This window comes from Zonotrichia albicollis, chromosome 1 (assembly GCF_047830755.1).
Source record: "Zonotrichia albicollis isolate bZonAlb1 chromosome 1, bZonAlb1.hap1, whole genome shotgun sequence".
Classification (NCBI taxonomy): Eukaryota; Metazoa; Chordata; class Aves; order Passeriformes; family Passerellidae; genus Zonotrichia; species Zonotrichia albicollis.
In genome coordinates, this window is record NC_133819.1 from 40,468,835 (window position 1) to 40,491,662 (window position 22,828).

The 22,828-nt window shown below is 39.0% G+C and overlaps 1 protein-coding gene across 10 annotated transcripts in view; it reads left to right on the top strand.

Moving 5' to 3' along the window:
- RBMS3 (RNA binding motif single stranded interacting protein 3) overlaps positions 1–22,828 on the top strand; it is a 707,096-nt gene that overhangs the window by 92,116 nt on the left and 592,152 nt on the right. For all 10 annotated transcript variants that reach the window (XM_014274144.3, XM_026799147.2, XM_074538955.1 and 7 more), the window contains one exon: positions 12,931–12,999. In XM_014274144.3, coding sequence (XP_014129619.1) covers positions 12,931–12,999 — 69 coding nt within the window. The remainder of the gene's footprint in view (positions 1–12,930; positions 13,000–22,828) is intronic.

Here is a 22,828-nt window from a genome sequence, read left to right on the forward strand (position 1 = left end):
CAAAGCATTTAAGTAATTCTTAACTTAAAGTACATCTTAAACCAAATCCTATTTAACAAAGGGGAAAAAAAGGCCCACAAGTCTTCAGAGAGACTTCTTCACATGGTTCAAGTTAACAGCATGGGGTGTTTTTTGAAGTGAACTTAGAAATACTGCCTGTTTCACAGACTGAGGAGGCTGCCTGTGCAAAGGGACATGATTTATGAAATTACCTGTTGTCCAGAAAGCCTTTATGATGTGGTGAAGGAGGAATGAAACATGATTCAAAATTTTGATCAGAATATAGAATGAATTGGATTTACCATGCTTTGAGACAAGATTAAAAAAAAAAAAAAGTTGTTTTGCAAGGAAAAGAGCAATCTTGCAGTGACAAACTTATTGGGCATTTAGGTGTGTTCTCCTGAGACATCATGACGTTGGAGGCTTTACTGAAAAGCTAGAAAAAAGAGCTTTTCTAATGAATGGAGAGACTTTATCAAACTGGCAGCTAAATCCCTTTCTGTCTTAGGACCATCTTTTAGTAGAATTGTCTCTGCTCCCTGTTGTGGAGAACTTCAGTGGGCTGTATTGAGAGTTAATGGCTGTTTTGTCTGGTACAGTTCCAGGCCCTGGTAAAGGTCTTGAATAATGTGGATAGATAAGTATTAGATTTGGTCTTGTGGACCATAATTTGTATTTCTAGGTCTCCTCACAGGATTCTATGATACAGCTTTCAGTTTTCAAAGTAAAACACCAATGAAAAATATTTATGTCCACCTCACCTCCCCCGTAAATTGGAAACTGTTATTTACAGTCATTAACCCAAATGCAGTTACTTACTTCATACAGGTGGTCTTCCTTATGAAAATTCTATGATATGCACCAGGAAAATACCTGGTGGTCTTGTGTTTTGCCACCTGGTGTGATGCAAGATTAAAATCCAAAATTTCACCTGTGAAGACACTCAGATGACAAATAGCAAGGAAAAAGAAAAAATGACTTTTTGTCTAAGTAGGCTGTTTTCTAGTTGTTCATGAATGAAATTAAAAATAGCCATCAAGTAGAAAGCACCAATCATGATGACAAAGACTTTTTTCCACTCACTAGTTTAGATTATCAGGGAGCTCAAAACCTATCTAAACCCCAAGTTTTGTTAGAGGAAAAAAGGCAGTTTTATCATGTTTAATGAAAATTTCCCTGTGACAGAAATTCAGTGCTGCAAAATATGTTATTATTCCATATGACAGCACAAAACATGACATAGGGAAAATTCAGACTCAATAGATTTCTTAATTAATTATGTGTCTATATTTCAGCATATGACTTGAAGTATAGCACCCTTACAGAAACAGTATAAATGGGTCTGTTGTGAGTCTAAAAAAACCACTCATTAATGTGTAGCTAATGACAAAAAATGCTTTTCTTTATGTGATAGCAAATTGTTATTAAGCAGAATAAAGTTAGTATGCTAATATTGCACTGCACAGTTAATTTCACCACATTCTTATTTTAACTTCAAGACACTCAGAACTTCTATGTACCTTTTATTAAGTTTGTCTGAAGAGGGCAGCCTTTCCTAATACACTTGGAATTTTCTTAATTTGACAAGGTTACTGTATGCTGAACAAATTGACAAAGGACAAGCTCGCAATCTGAAGTTTGCCTCTTATTAGTGCCTGTGTTTTCATTGAAGTTTCTCTCCATGTATATTTATCAACCAACTGCAAAGGATATTATTATTTTAAATATTTGACCCCTCTGGTAAAATACATTCCAATTTCACTTATTCTCAATGCTAAATGAAGGAAGACTTTCTGTGATATTTCTGAAAAGAAATTTTAGGAGAATGTTATTAGGAAATTTCTGGAAATATGGGTGTCGTTTATTCTTTCTGAAGTCTAAAAATAAGTGTTATTCACATGCATTTTTAAATGCTAAGACTGCATGTGAATAGAACAGGAAAATATCTGTCCCTTTGTGCTGACAGTCCTCCTAATCTTTCATTATTTTCATGGTGAACTCCTCTCCAGGCTTCAAAAAAAAAAGCATTAGCCTCAAAGTAGACAGTGATGTTACATTTTCTTTTATTTTATAGTTTAATGATAAGGAAACATTAGGAAAAAAAATCTTACAGCAAATTCATGCATTGCCATGTTAGCAGGAAAGATGAATGGCTACTCTGTATTTAGCAATTAATGTGATAGATTTAAGGGCTCTTAGAAGAATTTATTGCTCTGGTGCGCCTTGATCACGGAGCAGGGAGGGGCATTTGAAGAAGCTGGGATGATAAATTTTTGCAGTTACTGCTGCTCTCTCCACTGTGTTGCATCTCTCCTCTTGCAGTGGCAGCCAGGTTTGAAATGCTATCTCACCTTCTTTGCTGTTGGGGTTTAGATTGCACAACAGGAGAAGGAATGCTCCTGAGCACAGGGGTTTGGAGCAGGGAGCATCTGGCAGCTGCTGCTGGTAGAAGAGGAAGGTAGGTGGAGACAATAGGTGTAGAATTTCACGGCATTTACATAAACAAACCTCCTGTTTGCAAAAGAGTATCACCTGCTTGATTAGAATCCCTATAAAAACCCTGTTCAACACATCGCATGGGCAGTAAGAGTGGTGGTGTGAGTCCTGTGCAGAACAGTCAGCTAAGCAGTTCTCTCTAGAAATACCTCCAACAAAATCACTTCATGTACCCAGGAGCTCAGTAAGTTTGCTGTGGTGGTTGGCAGCTAGCAAGCTCTGTGCCACATCCCAGCCACAGCAGCTGTCACCCATGCCAGTTATATTGTGCTTGCACTGACTGCAGTCAAACTGCACTACACTGTCACCCCTTCCATTTCCCAGCTTTTCTCACCTGATGATTAGCTAATACCACTGCCAATCTAGTCAAGAGATCTCTTTTTTTAATTTGGTGACTTTTTAGGGTCTTTTGTCCAAAGTAATTTTTCCTTTTGTCATTAGGTTCAAAGCAGCAAATAATTGAATTTATTCCTCCCATGAACTTCTACTATATTTAAAGCCATCAGCTGTTTAGGCTACCAAACTCATTGCAACCTCATTGCCTGACAGAAAGCTTGCTCAAAATCTTATCATTACAAGACTATTTATCTGGTTTTGCAATCCTTGAATATCATTCCTGTTCACTGATCTAAACCTACCATTTTTTCTGACCTTGTCTTTCCTGCAGCAGTCACTTATTCAGAAGTCGAGGCAGATTGCTTCAGTGCCTTCCAAGCAATGACTGGACTGATCTGAAAAGTGTGGGGCTTCTTCCTCTTCCCATTTTAATATTGGATTGCTATGAAACAGCAGAAATTTCATTGTATCTCTACTTGAAAAGCATTGAATTTCTTACATAATAGTCTCATACTTGTCCTGTGATGTTCCAAGATGTCAGATGCTCTTCTTACAGGCCAAGGACCCACTAGATGATTGCTAAATCCTCTAAGAAATTACACTTTCATTGTCTTTATATCATCATTTTTCCTAGAGACAACACCTAACTAGAAGTGATTGCTTGTTTTCATTTTTGTGACTAATCTTGGAAAGGAACTCTTTGTCAGACACCAATATTCACCATCACTCACTGTTTCCCGTGTTTAAAGAGTATGTGTCTGTAAAAGGTATGAAAGCTGGATTTTTAAGGTTGAAATGGGAAAAAACATAAAAACAATTCCTACGTTTCCAATACATCCTGGTTTTGAAATTGGAAATGTGACTTTCTCTTTCTGCTCTTAGGAAATATTATCAAAATTAGGTTGTAAAAAATTTGACTAAGCTTATTGTATCCGAGTCTTAATAATTTAGTAGGAATTGCCAGCATTTTTCCTGAATGTCTAATTGCCTTTAAAAATTTGATTCTTCTGGGAATGACTCCTTTATCTGGAAAATAACCATTTGTTTTTCACTTTTATCTCTCACCATTAAAGAGATCATTATAGTACCTCCTCCACCTTTCTATGATTGCATTGTTTGCAAATAAAGATTTTTATCTTTGTATTTTACTGACCCTTCATGATTCATGTCCTTGCCTCCCAGTACTGAAACACATGTAAAATATTCTGATTATTACATCTACTGTATGCCATATTTTACTTTAATTTCTGCATTGTTGTCTTTTGCATTGTCTTATCAAGGCTATTCTCTGTTCTGGCTTTATTATAATCTTCAATGTAAGCATAAATATGAATTCTTATTTTCTTTGGTAAACATTAATAAAAAAAGAAAAGGTCCCCCCATGCCTTTATGAGAGCATCCATTGTCTTTATTTTTGCATTTATTCTTCTAATGTTTTTTGATACTCTGTAGTGCATGTCTGATGATTTCCTACTCAGTACCAGTTTTCAGTGTGGTCACTTTGTTATCTTTTAATACCTCAGATCCAATATTTCTCAAAGATTCTGGGTCACTTTTCATATTTCTTGTCTGCTATTAAAATGGAACAGATAATCTTTCTCAGATTAGCTGCTCAAATAGAACAGCTCTCATTACAATCAATTTATTTTACGTTCTTGGTGTTATTCCTTTATCTCAAATCCACACAGACCTGTTAATTCCATTTTTACAGGCCTGTGCAGGCTTCTGAAGAAAGCTGGGTCTTTTGGTCCCACAAAACTAATCCCATTTTGCTCTCTGCCATAGCCAAGACTGTCTGTGTCAAAGAATCATAGAACCACAGAGTATCCTGAGTTGGAAGGAACCCATCAGGATCCTCAAGTCCAACTCCTGGCTCTGCACAGAACCATCCCCAAGAGTCCCACCATGTGCCTGAGAACAATGTCCAAACACTTGAACTCTGTCAGGCTTGGTGCTGTGACTTCCCCTACATCTCCTGTGACTTCCCCTACATCTCAGTTTTCCTGAGTAAATGAAATGCTGGGGCATTCATTTACTCAGGAAAATGGTGAGAGTCTAAAGGACAGAAAAGATGTCAAATGTTCCAAGTTCTTCTGATAACACATCTTCTACTTCCTTGAGCATTCTTTCAACAGGAGTGGGTATCCTGGTGATATCCAGGACTGTGGCATTCACTGACTCCTTGTTTAAGTTACTGATGGATGATAATAGAACATTGCTTGGCATAATACTGCACTTAGTTGCACAAAAGCAGCTCCTTTAGAAAGCCACTTTATGACTAAATTTTCTTTCATATGGCTGCGTTGTGCTCCCCTGCCTTCTCTGTAGCTCTTGGGGGAGTTCTTGACCTCAAACCATTGAATGTCTCCATATTTTTCTTTTCTTTTTTTTTTCAGCTGATTTCTCCTCTTTATCTAATTGCATGTTTCTATGTCTTGTGACTTTCTTACAATTTCTTAATTGTACATTTTATGGCGTAAGAATGCCAACTTTATGTCAACTCCATCTGGAAGACTTGAAGGTTGTTGCTCAATCTCTTTGCAGCTTATCTTCAACCTCTCCCTGGCTTTAAAAGAAAGGGCTGACTGCACAAGAAATCATGATGTCTATAGCATCTCCACAGATTTCTTTCCAGATAAAGTTCCTAAGAAATATATTGTTGCTTCTCACCAACAGCAACAGTTGTTCAGGTTGTTCATGATTTCAAGGATGCTGCACTTTGTTTGATTGATACAAATAGGAAAGGAGAAGGAATTAGTGGTTACAGGATTGTTGGCTCGAGCTTGACCAGTCAGTTCTGCTAAGGTAGATGTGGTTTGAGATGGATTTCTAATACACAATTTTTAATATCAGTTCTTATTTGATTTGTAAGGTATAAAAGGCCTGTGGACTTCATTACCATTGAAATACATACTTTGAAACTTCAAATACATTAATTATTACTTTTAACAGTCAAGAAGGATATGGGAGGTCATGTAGGGAAAGTCTGGGGTTTTTTTTTAGCACAAAGCTCCTGGTTGGTAAGTGTAAAGAGAGTTTGTGAAGACATGATATTTTTATCTCTGGCTTTGTTTAGAAGGTTCCCTCTTTTCCTTCTTTGATGTCTTTATTAAATAAGTAAACAGGGGTGGACAAAGAGAAAAAAAGAGCGGGAATCACAGTGTCATGAAAACCCCTGCGCCATGGTTCAGAGCCCATGTCAAATCATTAGGTCAAGAATCCATGGATGGGGCTGGGTGATAGACATCTACTACTTTTTGGCAATTTCACCTCAAAAATTATGAGTCACTATGTTGATGGTTGTGACCAGACAGTGGATATGAAATGGGAGTACTTTGAGTGAGTGCCTGAGTTTCTATAAAAGTGTCTATGGAATGCATTTGCTTCATCAAAGCCCAAACCCACAGGTTCAGAGAGATGTACTCCTATGGTTGACAGCTCAGTCAATATCTCTCCTGCTCTGTCTCTTCCTGTCATAACATTGATTTCTGTAAGCTAGAGGAAGTAATCCCTAATGACATTGTGTAACAGCGTTAAGGAAAGATTGTTTTCCCACTACACACTTCTTCATACACAACTTATAAATGCATTTCATTACTTGCAAACTTTACCTCTTGCAACTCTGGTACATTTTATGTTCTGCCATTCTATCCAGATTGGCTGATTTCTTAACGTTTTCTTCCTGATTTTACACTTTTGTGGAGCACCATACTTGGTGATTCCCCTGCATCACCTCATCACTGCAAAACAGTGATGTCACTCTGACATATGCTACTGTCTCAGCTGCCAGGTAAGCTAAGGGATGCATCATGCACCCTTTGCATGGAGGAGAAGACCATATTGTCACCTCACCTACCATCCTTCCACTGCTGTCAACATCACTGCGCTTTGCTTCGTGTCCTAACCTTGTGATCAGCAATGTTTGCTGTTGAGGGGTAAAAAATGCTGCATGGCTGTAATGAAATTACATTCCTGTTATTAATCTGATTATACAACCTTTTCCTGTCTTCTGTCTTCCTTTTTTCTTACCAAAAAAAAAATCCAATTTTGTAGAGCTAGCATCACTAGGAAGCAGGCAGTTTTCCAGGAAATTTTGGAGGATTTTTAACTTGTATGGTTTTGGAGAAACCATGGATATTTAAAGTACTTGGAATTTGTCTAGTCTTATGTTCAGAGCACTAGGTATGAATTTCCAGCATGTATTGGTATTGTTGAAAAATGGGCAGAGGTTTTGAAGGGAGCAAGGAATTGTGTGTATTTATTACACAGAAGTGAAAATGGTTTCATGGGTGAGCAGCACATTTGTAATGAACAGGCTTTACTGGGGCTTGTCTCCCTGTGGAGCCAGGTGTGGCACCAGATTGGAAGCACAGAGCTACCCTTTCCACTGAGCTGACTTCTCTGATCCCTTGAGATGATGTTTGTGAGGAAGAGGCTGTAAAGGATTTAGTATTATCAAGTGTGTGAGGTCTTACCTCACACAGAGAATCAGCATGGCTTAAGGGTGTCTGGAGCCAGACCAGAGGCAGGTATGGATTGATATGTAGGCATGAAGGCTGTGTTGTTTCATGAGATATTACTGGTTCAAATTTCAGACTGTAATTCCTCTAAGCAGCATTTTTGATCAGATAGTATCAGATAAATTGTCACCATTTCTATTTACCTTGTACGTAGAAATTAATAACTTGTCATTTTCTGTACTGCATTATTGTGGGATAAGCCCAACAAGTGAAAAGAAATAAAACTCAATACTTCAAAAAACCAGCTCCCACTACTCCAGTCTGCTGTGGTTAATGTCAAAAGGACTTTGCTTATTATTCCTTCCTGGACAGTCATAAAGGATATTATAGCCCTTTATAGTATGAGAAGTTAAAACTTTATTTTCCACTCATGTCTTCTTCATAAATTCCTGCTGTGAAAAAAAAAAATAAACAAGTTAACCCAAAGGCCTGTGTCTCACAAGAAGCACTCCCTGAATATTGTTTCTTTTTAACATAACATTGCTGGTTCCTCTTTGCAAAAGTCACAGATATATAAAACTCCATTAAAAAAAGAAAACAAACTTCAGAGAAAGAACTTCAGTGCCTTGACATCTTACAGCTATCTCTATAACATCTTGTCAGCTATCTCTATAACTTTGTTCAGGAAATGACTTTTTTTTTTAATTTAAGAGAAAATCAGGAAAATTCCATAGCAAATACAAGCAAAAAAGAATTCTAGATATTGGACAGTGCATAATATATCCTCAGTTTCATATCCATCTATACATAAACAACTGGACTCTACATTCTTTAAAGAAGCAGCATCTTTTGTAAATCAGATGAACTAGAGACCAGTTGAATGCCATCAAGGTTTTAGGCCAGAAAACCAAAGAGCCCAGGAATTGGTGGTAGATCAGGTGTTTCATGTAACTGTAATTGTATTCTCAGAGTACTACAGGTGTATGTGTAAGTAGATTTTCTTTGAAGAAAAATGGTTTTGGTATGACTAAGCATTTAGTATACATTCCATTTCTTTTCATATTTTATTTTCTCTATTTATAAAGCAAATAAATAATTTTCTCCTCTTCTTGCCAGCCAAAAATTTCTAAGTCCTGCAAATCAAGACAGTGTTTCATGTCTTTACCAATGAGCTGCATTTTGAAGAGTAACCCGGTTTGTGGGAGTTGACAAGGCAGTTCACAAGTACGCCGACTGCATAACAAATTTGCTACCATCATAACCCTTTGAGAGGTAGAAGAGGATAAATTGCCTAGGTCCCTTGGTAGCAAGGAGAACAGGGACTGTGGGTAGATTTAATTTCACCTAACATTAGCCATCCCCAGTTCGATGTCTCAATTAAACTGCCTGCTTAGCCTTTCTCTCCAGTGAGTGGATGGAAAGAGACAGGTACTTCCAGACAGTAAATCATCCCATCTCAGGATGCTTTTCCAGACTAATGGGATGAATTGCGATGCTCATCACAAGACTTTATAAGTTTATTTGGGTGTAGAACAAGTTATAAACATTGCCTTTGTTATCAGAATATATACTCCTTTTTCTGCTTCTAGAAATATTGTCAGAGTAATGACATTTGTCATTCGGGGCTCTGCTTTTTTTTCATAAATTTGAAGTGTGGCCTTATCTTGGAGCTCTCCTTGACTGACTGAGGAACTATTTAAGGCTTGTATGTGTTCTTGGCTTATATTGCATGCAGTCACTGCATGCAATAAGCTCATGGAGGAGCTTGTACAGCCTTATCTCAAGAATGAAATAGTAACATGTATTTCCCTGAACCCTCCTGTTGAGCCATGCTCCATTGTATTGACTTCCATGTATTCTTTTAAAAGTTTTTATTTTCCTGGTTTCTTGCTATGTTATATACTGTGTTCAGTAGTAGGAATCTTCTGAGAAAACAGTTTTCTTGTGAACTGCATATAAAAAAAGCATCTTTGCACATATACTGCATCATTTGCTCTTCTTTTATCTGTGCCACTTCAGGAGAGTGAGAAGTACTTTTTTTTCTTGGTCTCACTAGGATTTGCAGGCAGTCTAATGTTTCATTCAGGCTCAGGTTTGGCTAAGTGCTTGAAGCATTGCACCTGTATCTACATCAGATTTTCTCCTCTCACACTGACTGCTGCCTGGGCAGCAGTGTGCAGACCACCAGCTTCCCTCTCCATTTTTTCCACAACTTCCATCTCAGTTACAAAGCTCACACATCCAGTTTCCAGTCTTACTGCCTTTGGAAGTACAGTCTACTGTGAGTCTTAGACCTTTCTAAAATTTTCAGCAAAACTTTGTGGTCTTTTAAAACAACAGGTGCTCATCTGCAGCTTAGTGAGTTTGACCTCTGTTCACAGGTGGAGGGAATGAGGGAAGGGCCAGGACATGAGGAACAGCTTGGACAGAAGGTAATTAGGGCAGTCAGTCTTAATTAGTTTTTAATAGTTGGGGAGGAGCTTTTTGTATCTGCATATGGCTGAGAGGCAGCTTAGGGAGCAGGAATGAGCTGGGGAAGCAGAATGGAAATAAAGGTAGCTAAGAGTGGGACTTGCTAGAGGCTCTGGAGGTGTTGATGGCTGTTTGGTTTAGGTTGTTTCAGTGATGGTGTTAGGGAGCCCTGCAAGACCAGGGAGGAAGTTTATGTCCAGGGCTTGTGCTAAAGTGCTAATTGTGCCAGAGGGAGCATTCTTAAATATCCTGTGTTTGTGCTCCTTCCCTCTCAAAAGGAGGAGTGATGTAGGAGGTGATTTTAACTGAAGAAAGGGATATGGTTTAAAGGGCTGAATGCAGCCTGTGTTCTTCCTGGTAAAATAGCTTGGGAAAATGCAACACCATGAGGTCTTTGAGGTGCAAGCTGCATGCAAAAGCTGCTTATCCAGCAGTGAATATGGTCTGGCTTATGGCCTATTCTGCTAGATATCAAGAGACATTCTTAGAGGTAGGTGGGTGTCTAATTTCTACTGGTTGCAGCAAAATAGGGATGGAGGTGTTTGCGTTTGGAGTTTGCTCGTGCATAGCTTTTTCACTTGCTTTAAATATTTTAACCATTGAGGGGGTTTGTGATCTGGCCTTCAGATTTTTTCCTGTTGCCCTTTAGAATTGGGACAGAAGCTTAGATGAAAGTATTTTCCAGATGTTTCAGAATCTACTCTGAATAGTCTGTGTGTGAGCAGTACAAGCCTTTGCTGTATAATCTGGCAATCTGGTTGCCTTGCAACATGCAAGTGAGCCTGTTTCTTGGTCTGTGAATGGAGAAGGGGAGGGAGAGAGAAAGCCTTGAAGGGTAGGGAAAATAAAACTCTTTTGTACTACTATTTGCAGTTTTTTAAAAATGCCATCTTAATCATATTGGAAGATGAAAGTCATCTAATAAGTACTTCAGAAGTGCTACTATTTTCTTTTTTGTAACGTTAAAAAAAAAGAGAAATCATCTTCTGTCCTTGTCTTGGGAAGTATTTCTTTGCTGGATGTTTGTCCTGGAGAGTATTTGCCTGTTTCTCTGTAATATTGCAGTACTGTTTCTCTGTGGGATATTTATCTTTCGGATGTCCTTGAAACTGAGACAGAAAAGTTCAAAAGAATGATTGCTGTGTAGGAAATGTACCTACTAAAGGTATTGGAGTGAGTAATGAAACTCCAGACTGGTATTTATGAGTTTAGACAGGAGGAAGATGCAGCTTTATTGGATGATACTAAAGGCAGACATCATTACATATATATTAATTAAGAAAGGTGTGTGGTGCTGGTGGAAAGGGATCTTGCTGGAAAACGATTTCCAGGTGCTTCTAGAAAAACTCCAGCCATCCCATTATTCAACTTGTTGTTCAGAGATTGACTGGTAATTCTTCTGAAGCAGATGGAGATAGTTTTTCACAAAGCTGAGACCAGCATAGTGTGCACTTTCTTTTCTGAAGTATCTATCAAAAAAAATGTTATTCTGTTACATGGTGGATCTGTTCATTAAAAATGCCCATCTTTTTAAGGGTGTCTAGGAGAAGATAAATACACTATACAGTAATGCTAATAATTAAATTTGTAAAATTACTGCTTTTTGATATACTAACACACAAATACAATTCCAGCAGTGGCTGTTTTTCATTAGTTAGAATGACATGCCAGCTTTAGAATATGTAATGATGTATAAGCCCTGGTGGTTATAATTGGCAGAGAAATGTACTATATCCTTGGGTGTTAAAAGCCATAAGCTATTTATTTTCATACTTACAAAGACTGTACTACATTGTGGTATAAATCTCACATGGTTGTCACAATTACATTTTTTTTTTAGTAATTTATGTCCATATGGTTCAAATATGAATCTGTCCCCCTTATTAGCATCCTGCTGGTCACATAATGTACTGATAAATTAGTATCTTATGTCTGGAAAGCCTGTTTGAATTCAGATCTCATGCAAAAGAAACTTAAACCCACCTGGTCTTCCTGATATAAGTAGCCTTGTTGTCATGCAGATTTTGTAATACATGAGCTTACACAGTATAGTAGTGATATTCTTGCAAGAAACTTGGTTATTTGCTGTAGTATCCAGTGGGTTTGTTTGGTTGTTTTTCTTTTTTTTTTTTTTTTTTTTTTTTAGCACCACATTCACATAAGTAAGGAGTGGACTGGAAGCTCTTCTATTATACCAGACTCTAGCTTAAACTGGGTGTAGATGGTGTTGAAGTTGATGATATAAAATAATTTTGAAACCAGAGATAATGTGTAACAAAATAATTGATGTAGTTCTATTAGATGCCATAATGCATTGATTCTTCTTCAGTATCAAAGGCAGTTTGATTGTAAAGTCTGTATGTGACACACATGATATGGATGTGAAAGTATGGCCTTTGTTCTTAGGGCTTTGGGAAAAAAATAGAGAAATGGGTGAAAGAAATGTAGAGAAATCATAAAGGCTGTTTTTCTTAAAAAGAAGGTTGGTATATAAATAATCTGTTACGTATTCCAAAAATATTCCAAAATGAAACTTAAGTAAGGTGAAGTGATTCTGAAAGAACAAGTATTTTGTTTTGACACCCTCCTTTCAATCTTCCAACCCATGAGAAACCCCATGTGTCCCTGTTCTCCACCTGAACAGTGAGCCATTGACCCCAGCTGAGTGTGACCTTGTTGCCAGTTCTTTATCTGCTGGTTGATCTGTCTGTCAAATCTGTGCCTCTCCAATTTAGAGCCAAGGGTCTGGTGTGGGACAGTGTCAGAGGCTTTTCACAAGCCCAGAGAGGTGATGTCAGTTGCTCTTCCTTTACAACGTTTGGTTAATCTGAGTGGATTTTCTGCCTGATGGGTAGTGCTTTGTAGCCTCAGTTTAGGTTGGGGTTTAGCATTTAAATATGCAGTCTAGGGGACAAAGTACAGATTTAAGTGAATATTGAGGTCCTGAGGTTTGAGGCTGAAAAGGGCATTGGTTGCAAATTCATCAAGCTTCCATCTATGTGATTTTAGTGCAACTGTCTCATACTTGTGGTTTCTGGGTCTCTTGCTTAGGGTTTTGGCTTTTTTTAAAATTATAGTTATTTACATGGTTGAGATTGGTGAAGTTGCCTATGTGTATGACAGACGTGTGGGTGAATGCTTGACATGTCCTTCTTTTATTTTGCAGAGACCTACAGCCAACAAGACTTCTGGTGCTCCTTCCTACAGCAGATGGTCCAGTTCACAGCCCCATCAGGTAATATGCCCTTGTCAAAAAGGATATGCAGCTCAGGTTGACACGTGCATCCTTTTAAAGCGAATTTGTGAGGGGATCTGGGAGCGTTACCTACCTGCACCAGCCCAGCTGGGTCACGCTGCTCTCTGAGGTTGTTGCAGGATATCCTGTGGCAAACTCTTGGATGCAGCTGCTGCTCATGGAGGATCTTGTACAGCTGTGCCTCCTCTAATGCAGTGGTGCCTCTCTGGTTTGTCAGGGGTGGTTATTGTGCCTGGATCCCCCTGTCCTTTGCATCCTGTCACTTAAGCTACAAGTGTGGGTGTTTGATGCCCTTTGGCAATGCATGAAGTCTGTTCTCATATGCTAGCCTTCCTCCCCCACTGCCCTAGGGTTTCTTTGTGAAGTGGCTGCAGTGGTCAAAACTTCAGGAGAACTTGCCGAAGCCAGAAACTCTTAAGCGATAGCCAGGAAACAGTGTTCTAGTTAATGATTATTTATAAGAATTTGAATGGTATTCAGGGTTTCTGTTACTTATCAAAATTGAAAGACTTTTTTGACTATACACTAGGATATGACTTGCCTTTGTTATTAAAGAACAATGTATTTCAACTAAACCAACTTTGTCTTCAAAAACTCTTCAGGAGTCTTTTCAGTAATGATTGCATTGGCTTTGCTTTCTTCCAGCCTCTACTTTTGTTTTTTCATACATCTTCATACATATGCATTAAAAAAAAAACCCCACAAAACCCGCAGTAACCCAGAAAAACCAAAACCACTACTCCCCCATGACATCATGAAAAGTTTAAATTATCATGGTGAACAAACTCTTGATCTGACATGCTAGATTTTCTTCTTGAAGGACGTTTGTAGACTTAAGAGAGGAAACTTCCACTAAGTTGTGATTTAGCCTCAAAAACTAAAGCAAAGGAAACCATGAACTTAATTTGTGCTCAGATTAGGATGGGAAAAAATGTGGCTAAGTGCTTCGTGGGCTGTTTTTCAGCCCATAATACTTTTTTCACTATCCTCCCAGTTTTAATAGTCCTGTTTTCACAAAGTATTGTGAGAGTTTTGCGCCTTCTCTTCATATAAAAATATGGTTCTTTTGCTTGCAAAGTTTTCCAAATGTTCTGTCTTTCGCTTTTTCAACACTGAATTTTTAGGGTAAAAGTGAAGAATGCATAGACAAAAGGTTAACTCTTTTTAATGGTTATTGCCTGCTCCATCCTAGGGCATTAGACAGTGAGCAAGAAAAAAGTTTATAACTAATGCATATGAGCACTGTTCCGCTCTTCCTGTGTGGGTCTGCAGTTGTCTGTTAATAGGAGATGAATTCCTAAGTCAGGAGGAGATCATCCTGAAAAAATCATATGAGATGCACCTTATGCTCCGCACACTTGATTTCCTTTTTGAGGAGGGAGGGAAACATAAGTGCATAATAAAGATTGTTTGTAGTGTTACAACCCTGTCAAACCACTAGCAGAGTTGAGGGATTAACTACCAGGAATGTTGCTTGAAAGTATGTCTAGACTATCCAACATCTGCAGGAAAAAAAAAATTGTTCTAATGTATTAAAGAGTGCTTGTGGTAGTTTCCCTCCACGTGTGTTGTACCCTTTACGTTTGACTCTTGTTTTCCTTTGTCATTTCTACTCTACTCTTTTCTTTTTCTTCCCTGTTTATTGTCAGCTTTTGTCTTCTGTGTTTTGGGTTAATAAGCTTATAAACTTGCCTCATGGATATTATAAATGCCAGTACCAACTGTGAGGATGTATAGGCTTGCTGTGGTTCTGTTTGGGAGGCTGGAATACTGCTGTGAGCTCTCATGAGCTGAGTGGCAAAATATTTGTATTGGATAAGAGATTTGTATTCAGCCTTGCAACTTGCCAGCATCTATATATAGTTTATTTAAACTTTTTTTTTTCTTTTTTTTTTTTTAAAGATAGCTTTCCAGGAAAGAAAAAGATTAAAGTTCAAAACTCATAGTCTGCATTTTCTTTAGTCTCATGCAGTGAACCCAGTGAAGGCTTTTCCACATGCATCTTACAAGAATCCACACACAAACCTAATAGGACTACATAGCTGAGACCTTTGATGCATCTAAGAAATGTTAAAAGTTAAATTGATTTCTTCCTTCTTTCCCCTAAGTTTTTCTTTTTTTCATTTCCTCTATCTATGTGAAGTTGGAAGGTTCATTAGGTGAGAGATTTGAAAGGGTGAGGTCAATGAGTCACAGAAAATAACACATTTTTCCCTGACTTGTTTTGCTTTGTGGTACCCAGACATGTTTATATTTTGTATTGGATAAACTGGACCATGTTTATCTATCTCAAATGTTATCTGGGGAAGCTTTTTAATAAGTTTCTATCAACTTATCGCTGTCATGGACACATGGAATTTGTATGCTCAGGTTTTTTTTTATATAAAGCAGTTCAGAGAATAGTGTTGCTTGGGTTTCTTTGTTTTTTTTTTCACTGCCACTTGAGCCTGAGAAAATGTCTTGTTGCAGGGGAGGCATCTTTGAAACTTGATTTAGAGGTTCCTTCTGACTGCCCTGGGAAAGAGGCATTAGTACCTGGTTCAAGCTAGGTTTCTTCAAGCATTCCTCTTTCTCAATGTCAGAATAAGAAGACATTAGTACAAAATCTCAGCTTCTGAACTGGCATCCATGTAGCTCTGGGATCTTCCTGCCTTCAAATGTACTAAACTGGCTTGAGGGATGGAATCAAGGAGGGGATAAAGATGCTAATGAACCAAAATTGCATACACTCTGTTCTGGGCTGCTGGCATTGCTTGATGTGTGAAGAAGTCTGCAGCAATTTTGTGAGAAACTCTGAACTTAGTTCTTCTGTGGTACTCTGAAGGCTGCTGCCTGAAGTGCAAGTGGCTCTTAGAACTGATGAAAATGAATGAGGAAGTGGCACTTTATCAGGGATGATGGCATAGCTCTTTCTAACATGATGCTGCTTTTGCTGAGTGGGATGGCATCCAAGGCAGAACTTCTTGTAGTGATGGCAAATCCTTGTGTGGGACAGTCTGTCTGACATGAGGAATCAAAGGTACACAGGCAGGCTGGGACACAAGGCACTCAGCTTTGCAGCTTGGTTATCTCTGAAAGCAGTTTTAACATTAATTCACTCATTACTGGTAATAACTTGAGAACTGTGTCCTAGTAAAAATGAATTAAGAGAAAATCCCTCTTTTTTTCCTTAGGAAAAAAGAAACCATGTATTTCAGATGCCAGCTTAAGGTTGAGGCATTGAAAGAAACCATAGAAAAAGTGTCCTAAAATAAAGAATAATGGGACAATGATCCTCCTAATTTGCTATGTCCTAACTGTTAATGAAAGGCAAAAAGTCAGTAGCACCTAGTCAGATCTCAGAAATATATCCACCTTGAATGCAGGTAGAAGGTAGTGCTAGGCTGACTTTTCTTGCTCATGAGCACACTAGGGAGCTGGTGAAATCTGACAATTCATTTGGTCTACACTGTTGGCTGGCATCTTAGTGGCAATATTCCAGGTATCTTGCACAAAGGTTGTTAGCAAGACTATCTTTAGAAATGCCTAGATTATATTACTTTCTAGAAATATTCAAATACATCTTCAATATTAGGTGCTAAATGAGCCTGCAGAATAATTGGTGTGTATTAAATGCCATTAAAAATAATATAGAACATTTCAGCATCTTTCTCCTCCTCATATCTATTAGCAAGGCATTAGTTTATGAGCTAATGAAGTAAAAAATGCAGAAAGTGAAACTATATCCAATGGGCCGCAGGACAGGAGGGCTCTCAGCTGTGATTCCATAATGTTCCTCTGTCTGGTTCCACTGCTGCTTTGTTACAGAGTTATTGCTCTGACTTTCTGGTAGAGGCAAAACAAGATCGTTGCTTTCTTGCTGGTAGTCAGCTTTGTCCATTGCTGAACTTGACATCAGTGCCTTAAGGCCAGAATATGTTTTGTTTTTTCTTCAATAAAGAAAGGCTCTTTAAGACTTAAAGCTCTTTAAACACAGGGATAACTACTATATTTTAGTACAAAGTGGTTAGCAGTTTCTCCTAGGAATCTGGAGAGACAATGGATGTTGATAAACATTCAGTGTAGTGTCTGTATTTCAAACAGCCAAAATATTTTATCTTTTCATATGATAGTTTATAATGCCTCTGCTTTGTGATGGGGATGATGGAAATACCAGTATACCAGTCAGGAAGGCAGAAGCTGGGAAAGGTGATTTTCCAGCTATACTGTGGCAGCTGTTTTGTTTAATTTCAGGTCAGAGATTTCAGTATACATAATTTCTCTCTCTTTCTTTGTCCCTGTTGTGTGTGTCCCTGCTTCCCCCTAGCCTTGTTTTTGCCCTTGTATTCTTCCTGTGTATGTGTCGGAGCAGTAATGCGTTGGTAAGAAGATAATTAGACAGGTGTCTGTTCAGTAGGCTTTTTCACAGCGCACAAGGTCAAAATGAACCTTGTGATTAATTGTGCAGCATGAGAGTAGGGAATTTATTTAGTTTTAGGAAGCCAACTAAGTATGGCTTCTGGTAGCAGTTGGGATTGTTGTAGCCTAAAACACCTCCAAGTGGAATTTCATGGCTTCTTGGGAGATGGGTAATAGTGAGTTTCCTTGATGGGCTCTGGCAGACTGCCTGAACACAAAGGTAATCGGAGCAATGGCTCAGAAGATCCATTCCTGTGAAGTGAGTTTTCTTTTAAACTGGTGGAAGATAGCTAGTTCTAAATACTAAATAAAGAGTAATAAATAGTAATGTACTCAACTGCTTTCAATCTTATTTGCTTTCCTTCAGTGCCTCAAGTCTGACTTGGAAAAAGTCAGTATTGAGAAAGTCACTGTCTCCCTGATGACTCAGCTCCTTGCTTTTCTGCTGAGCACTGCACACTGTGGCAATAAATTTTAGGTTATGTGCCTGTCTGCTAGAAAACTTACTGTGAACACCAACTGAAGAAGCCACTGAAGCCACTGAACAGCTGTCAAGTGGCAACAGAATTCCTTCACTCTTGACCTAGGTTTGAGCTGCAGTGTGCTCATCTAAATGACTGTGACTTAGTCCAGCTATTAGGGTTAAACCTTATTTTTAAGGGTCAGATGAGGTCTGGCAATTTTCCAAAGGCAAACCAGACAACCCAAGCCACAGAAATATCTTCCTTCTTCCTGGCACTTGGTGTTTACCCCAAAAAAGTAGCAAAATTCAATGGGCTCAATTAGACTTAATAAGGGAAATTTGCCAGTTTTGCAATAAATTGAGTGGAAATCCCTAAATACCTCCTTTCCATAATACATCTTTCCAGATCTAGGCATTCCTCTTTACCATAGGTCATCAGTTTTGCAGCATTGCATTTTGATCTTTGTTACATTTGGATAAGCACACGGAAAAATCAAGTATGTACTGATAGAAACTGAATTTTTTGACATGTCAAAGGTACTCACTGAATTTCATCAAGCCTCTGTTAGGCTTACCTTGGATCACTCATTAAATTTGAATTTGAGGTGGAGACAGTGTCTTGCAAGAGCAAATTTAAGTAGTTAAACACTTAGAAGGATAATTATTTTATGCATCGTGTGTTACCCTAAGTTCACTGAAAGTTTGGAAAATGTGAAAATCTGTGATCAGAACTCGAGATGTGCTCTTATTCCATGTATAAGCCATATTATGCACATGAGAGCCTTGTGGGATTTTGTCAACTATTGATAAAGATAGACCCATGTGTTTGGTCAGTCTTTATTAGTAGCAGACAAAATATTAGCCGTTCTCTTTTTTTTTTTCTTGTGTGTCTCACCTCTCATACCCTTGTCGATCTTTTCTGCTGCTGCTTGTTAGGTTCAACTGGAAACCTGATGTTAAAGGTTCTTTCTGCTTTCCCAAGTTTGATGATTCCTCAGTGAATTCTGGGAGCTGCTGCTTCTGGCATGATGCTTTGTGTAGGAGCACGTAAGGGAAGATTGAACCTGGCATATGTTTCATAAAGCCACAGGAATCTGCACTGGCAGCCCCAGCTTCACCAAGGTCATGGGCAAAGGCAGAGTTGATCTCAGTGACTGCTTTGCAAGTAACAGGAGAGCAGGGCACACTGAGTTGGCTGCTCAGCTAAATGCATCAGTACACCAGGATGTGTAAGCTATTTTTATTGTGCGAAGATAACTCAGCCAAATGAGACTCAGGAGCAATTGTGTCTGTTGCCAACCAAAGTACAACATAAACTTAGCTTTGAAAACTTAAGGCTTTTGTAAATGAAATATGAGGGGAACTAAAAAAGGAAACTGTTTTTTTGTTTTTTGTTTTTTTTTTTTAATTGGACAGTGGTAGAATATGAGTAAATGTAAATGTGTGCACTGTTATTCAAAGGTTGCTTTTCCAAGTATGTTACCTGTTGTGTGGGCATAATCACCAGGCAGCTGCCTGAATTGAACATAAAGCTGATTCCTAAGCTCCAACAGGGTAAGAGCCTGAGCCTGGAGGGCAGCAATCGTGTTCATAAGATCCAGCCCCAGGCTTTCACTTAACTACTTGTGGAGAAACACTTTGTGTCTGACACAACTACTGACACAGCAGGATGAAGACTGGTGGTACCTTTAGAAAGAACCCCAAACCTATATTTAAAAGAAGGGCTTATGTTTTATAGTCACTGTAAATGACAAAATGCAGGCTCTATTCTGCAATCTGTGCATCTGGTACCTCTAGTCTACTCTGTGGGTTGGATATATATATTCCTCACCAAGCATGGGATTTGAGCATTAGCTCCCAATACCAAAGTCTTGGTAAACCAATTATGTTAAATTTCTCCCAATTATACTGTATAAATGTTAAACTTTAGGTGTAATGGTTATAAAAACATAGGAGAACTCTTCCAAGACTCAGTACTGTGTATTTCTCTTCTACAGGTGTGAGGAAGAAATAGCAGGTTTCCTTTCTCAGGAAGGGAAAGTAGTTACCATTACTCTGTTAGATACCATTGGGTATCATGTTGCACTTTCAAGTAAGGGTTCAGAAGATTCCACCTATAGCTTGGCTGATCTTAAAAATCAGTATGCAGGGGAGAAAACCCCTTTTTTTCCAAGTGATGTTTCTAAACAGCTGATTTTTTTTTTGTTTGGGTTTGGTTTTTTGGTTTGTGGTTTTTTTCTTTTTTTGTCTGCTAGGCCAGCAAACTTTTTAGTCTTTTCAATTGTTGTGTAATTACTTTTGATGACAAACACCAAATGTATGTGTTGTGCTAACCGTCTGCTCAGTGGGCTCAGGTTTGTGTAGAGAAATGTGTGTGCTGGGCATGAGGGGAAAAAACTAGCAGCATTTGTAATGACTTCTGTAGATGTAAAATGTTTCCAAAAGCTATTTGTCATCTGCACTTTTGTTGCCTCTCAAAACTATTTTCTTCTAGAAGAAGAATTTAATAAGATTTAAAAAGACTGCAAATGCTATCATTTTATAAAATGTTTAACCATAAAGACAACATTCTCCCTGTGTCACACACTGTCATCGCTGGAAGATTCCCAGCCTCATTTGGAAGCCTCACTTCAAAACTGCAGACTCAATTTGAGAAATCCCAGGAATGTTCCTCCCATAAGTCTTTTTTGCCTCTTTGGCTTAGCAAGTTAAGTTTATTGGTATTTTATTTGTGAATGCTGACTGCTCCCTCTTTGACTGAATTTGGTGAGGAAACAGAAGGATGCAAGTTTTCTGAACCTTTCAGAGACAAAGAAAAGCATGAGATCACCCTTCAGTAGCCATTGGGCAGTTCATGGGGGAGAATCATAGAATGGCCTAGATTGGAAAGAATCTTGAAGATCATCTAGTTCCAAACCTCTGCTATGGTCAGGAACACCTTTCACTGGACCAGGTGGCTCAGAGTCCCATCCAACCTGGCCTTGAACACTTCCAGGGATGAGGCTTCCACCACTTCCTTTGACAACCTCTTCCAATGCTCCACCACCCTCACAATTAAGAATTTCTTCCTGATAGCTAATCTAAACTTATTCTCTTTAAACCCATTTCCCCTTGTTCTCTCACTACATGCCCTTGCAAAAACTCTCATCTTTTTGTAGGCTCTGTTCAGATACTGGAAGGTCACAATTAGGTCACTCAAAACCTTCTCTTCTCCAGGCTGATAAATCCCATTTTTCTCAGTCTTTCCTCATAGGAGAGGTGCTCCATCTCTCTAAATGTGGTGGCAGTCCTCCTCTGGACCTGTTCCAACAGGTTGCTGTCCTTTCTGTGCTGGGGAGCCTACAGCTGGATGCAGTGTTCCAGGTGGGGTTTCACCACATGGGAGAAGAGGGACAGAATCCTCTCGCTTGCCCTGCTGACCAAGCTGCTTTGGATGCAGCCCAGGGTTGGATTGGACCAACTGCATGTTGGCTGGAAGTGCACATTGCCAAATAATGTCCAGCTTCTCATCCACCAGCACCCCCGAGTCCTGAGCTGGGCTGCTCTTGATCTATTTGTTCCCAGTCTGTGTTGATACTGACCCAGGTGCAGCACCTTGTTATTGGTCTTGTTAAACTGAGATTCCCATGGGCCCATTTCTTGAGCTTGTCCAGGTCCCTCTGGATGGCATCTCCTCTTTCAATGTGGCATTTGCAAGTTTGTTCTGGGTACACCCTTTTTCTGTGTCATTAATGGAGACGTTAAATTACACTGGTCTGAGTATGGACTTCCAAAGGACACTATTGTAGAAACAGGCAATCCCCCAGCTGGGGAATAATGTGCATTGACTCTAATGATTCAGAAAGCTGAACAATTGCTTTATTAATCTAGCTATACTATATTACACTAGTACTATACTAAATTACATACTAGAGAGATATTATACTAAAGAAAAACCTGTGACTCTCCAGACAGTCATGACACACATGGATCTAATTGGTCAAGGAATCAAAACAGCCTTCACTGGTCCAATTAACAAATCACTTTGGGTAAACAATCTCCACAACACATTCCACATGTGCCAAACAACAGGAGTAGTGAATAGAGATAATTGTTTTCTCTTCTTCTCTGAGCTTCTCACTGTCTTCCCCAGGAAAAGTCCTTGGGAAAGTTGTGCCTGCTTTTCTCTGTGAAGAGAGCTGTGGCCACAGGGCACCACTTGTCACTGATGTCCTTTAGGACTCTGAGCCACTGACCACTACCTTCTGCATGCAATAGTCCAACCAATTCCTTATCCACTTATGAGTCCAACCATTGAATCGGCCTCAGTCCAATTCTGAGAGACCAGTGTTATGGGGGACCATAGATGACATCTGTAAGTCCTTGCCTTGTCCACTGATGTAGTCACTCTGTCATGGAAGGCCACTAGGTTAGTCAGGAAGGACTTGCCCTTGGTGAAGGTGTGCTGACTGTCTTCAATCACCTCATTGTCCTCCCTGTGTCTAAGCATAGTTTCTAGGAGGATCTGTTCCATGGTCTTGCCAGGCACAGAGGTGAGGCTAGTATGGGTCCCAGGTCCTCCTTTCTACCCTTTTTATAGATGGGTGCAATGTTTCCCTTTTACTAGTCACCTGGGACTTCACCAATTGCCATGACTTTTCAAATATCACGGAGAGTGGTTTTACAATCAGCCAATTCCTTCAGGACTCTGGGATGCATTTCATTGGTCCCAATAGGCTTATTTACATTCATGTTCCTCAGGTGGTGGTGAACCTGTTCTTTACTTGCAGTAGGGAATGTGGTCCCCAATGTGCTCTCCATCCACTTGAGAGGTGTAGGAAGAGGAGTTGCCATTGAAGACAGAGGCAAAAAAGTTGTTTAGTACTTCAGGCTTCTTTTCATCTGTTATTGCCAGTTTTCCAGTATTGTTCATTGGGGAGAATACACCTTCTTTGACCTTCCTTTTCT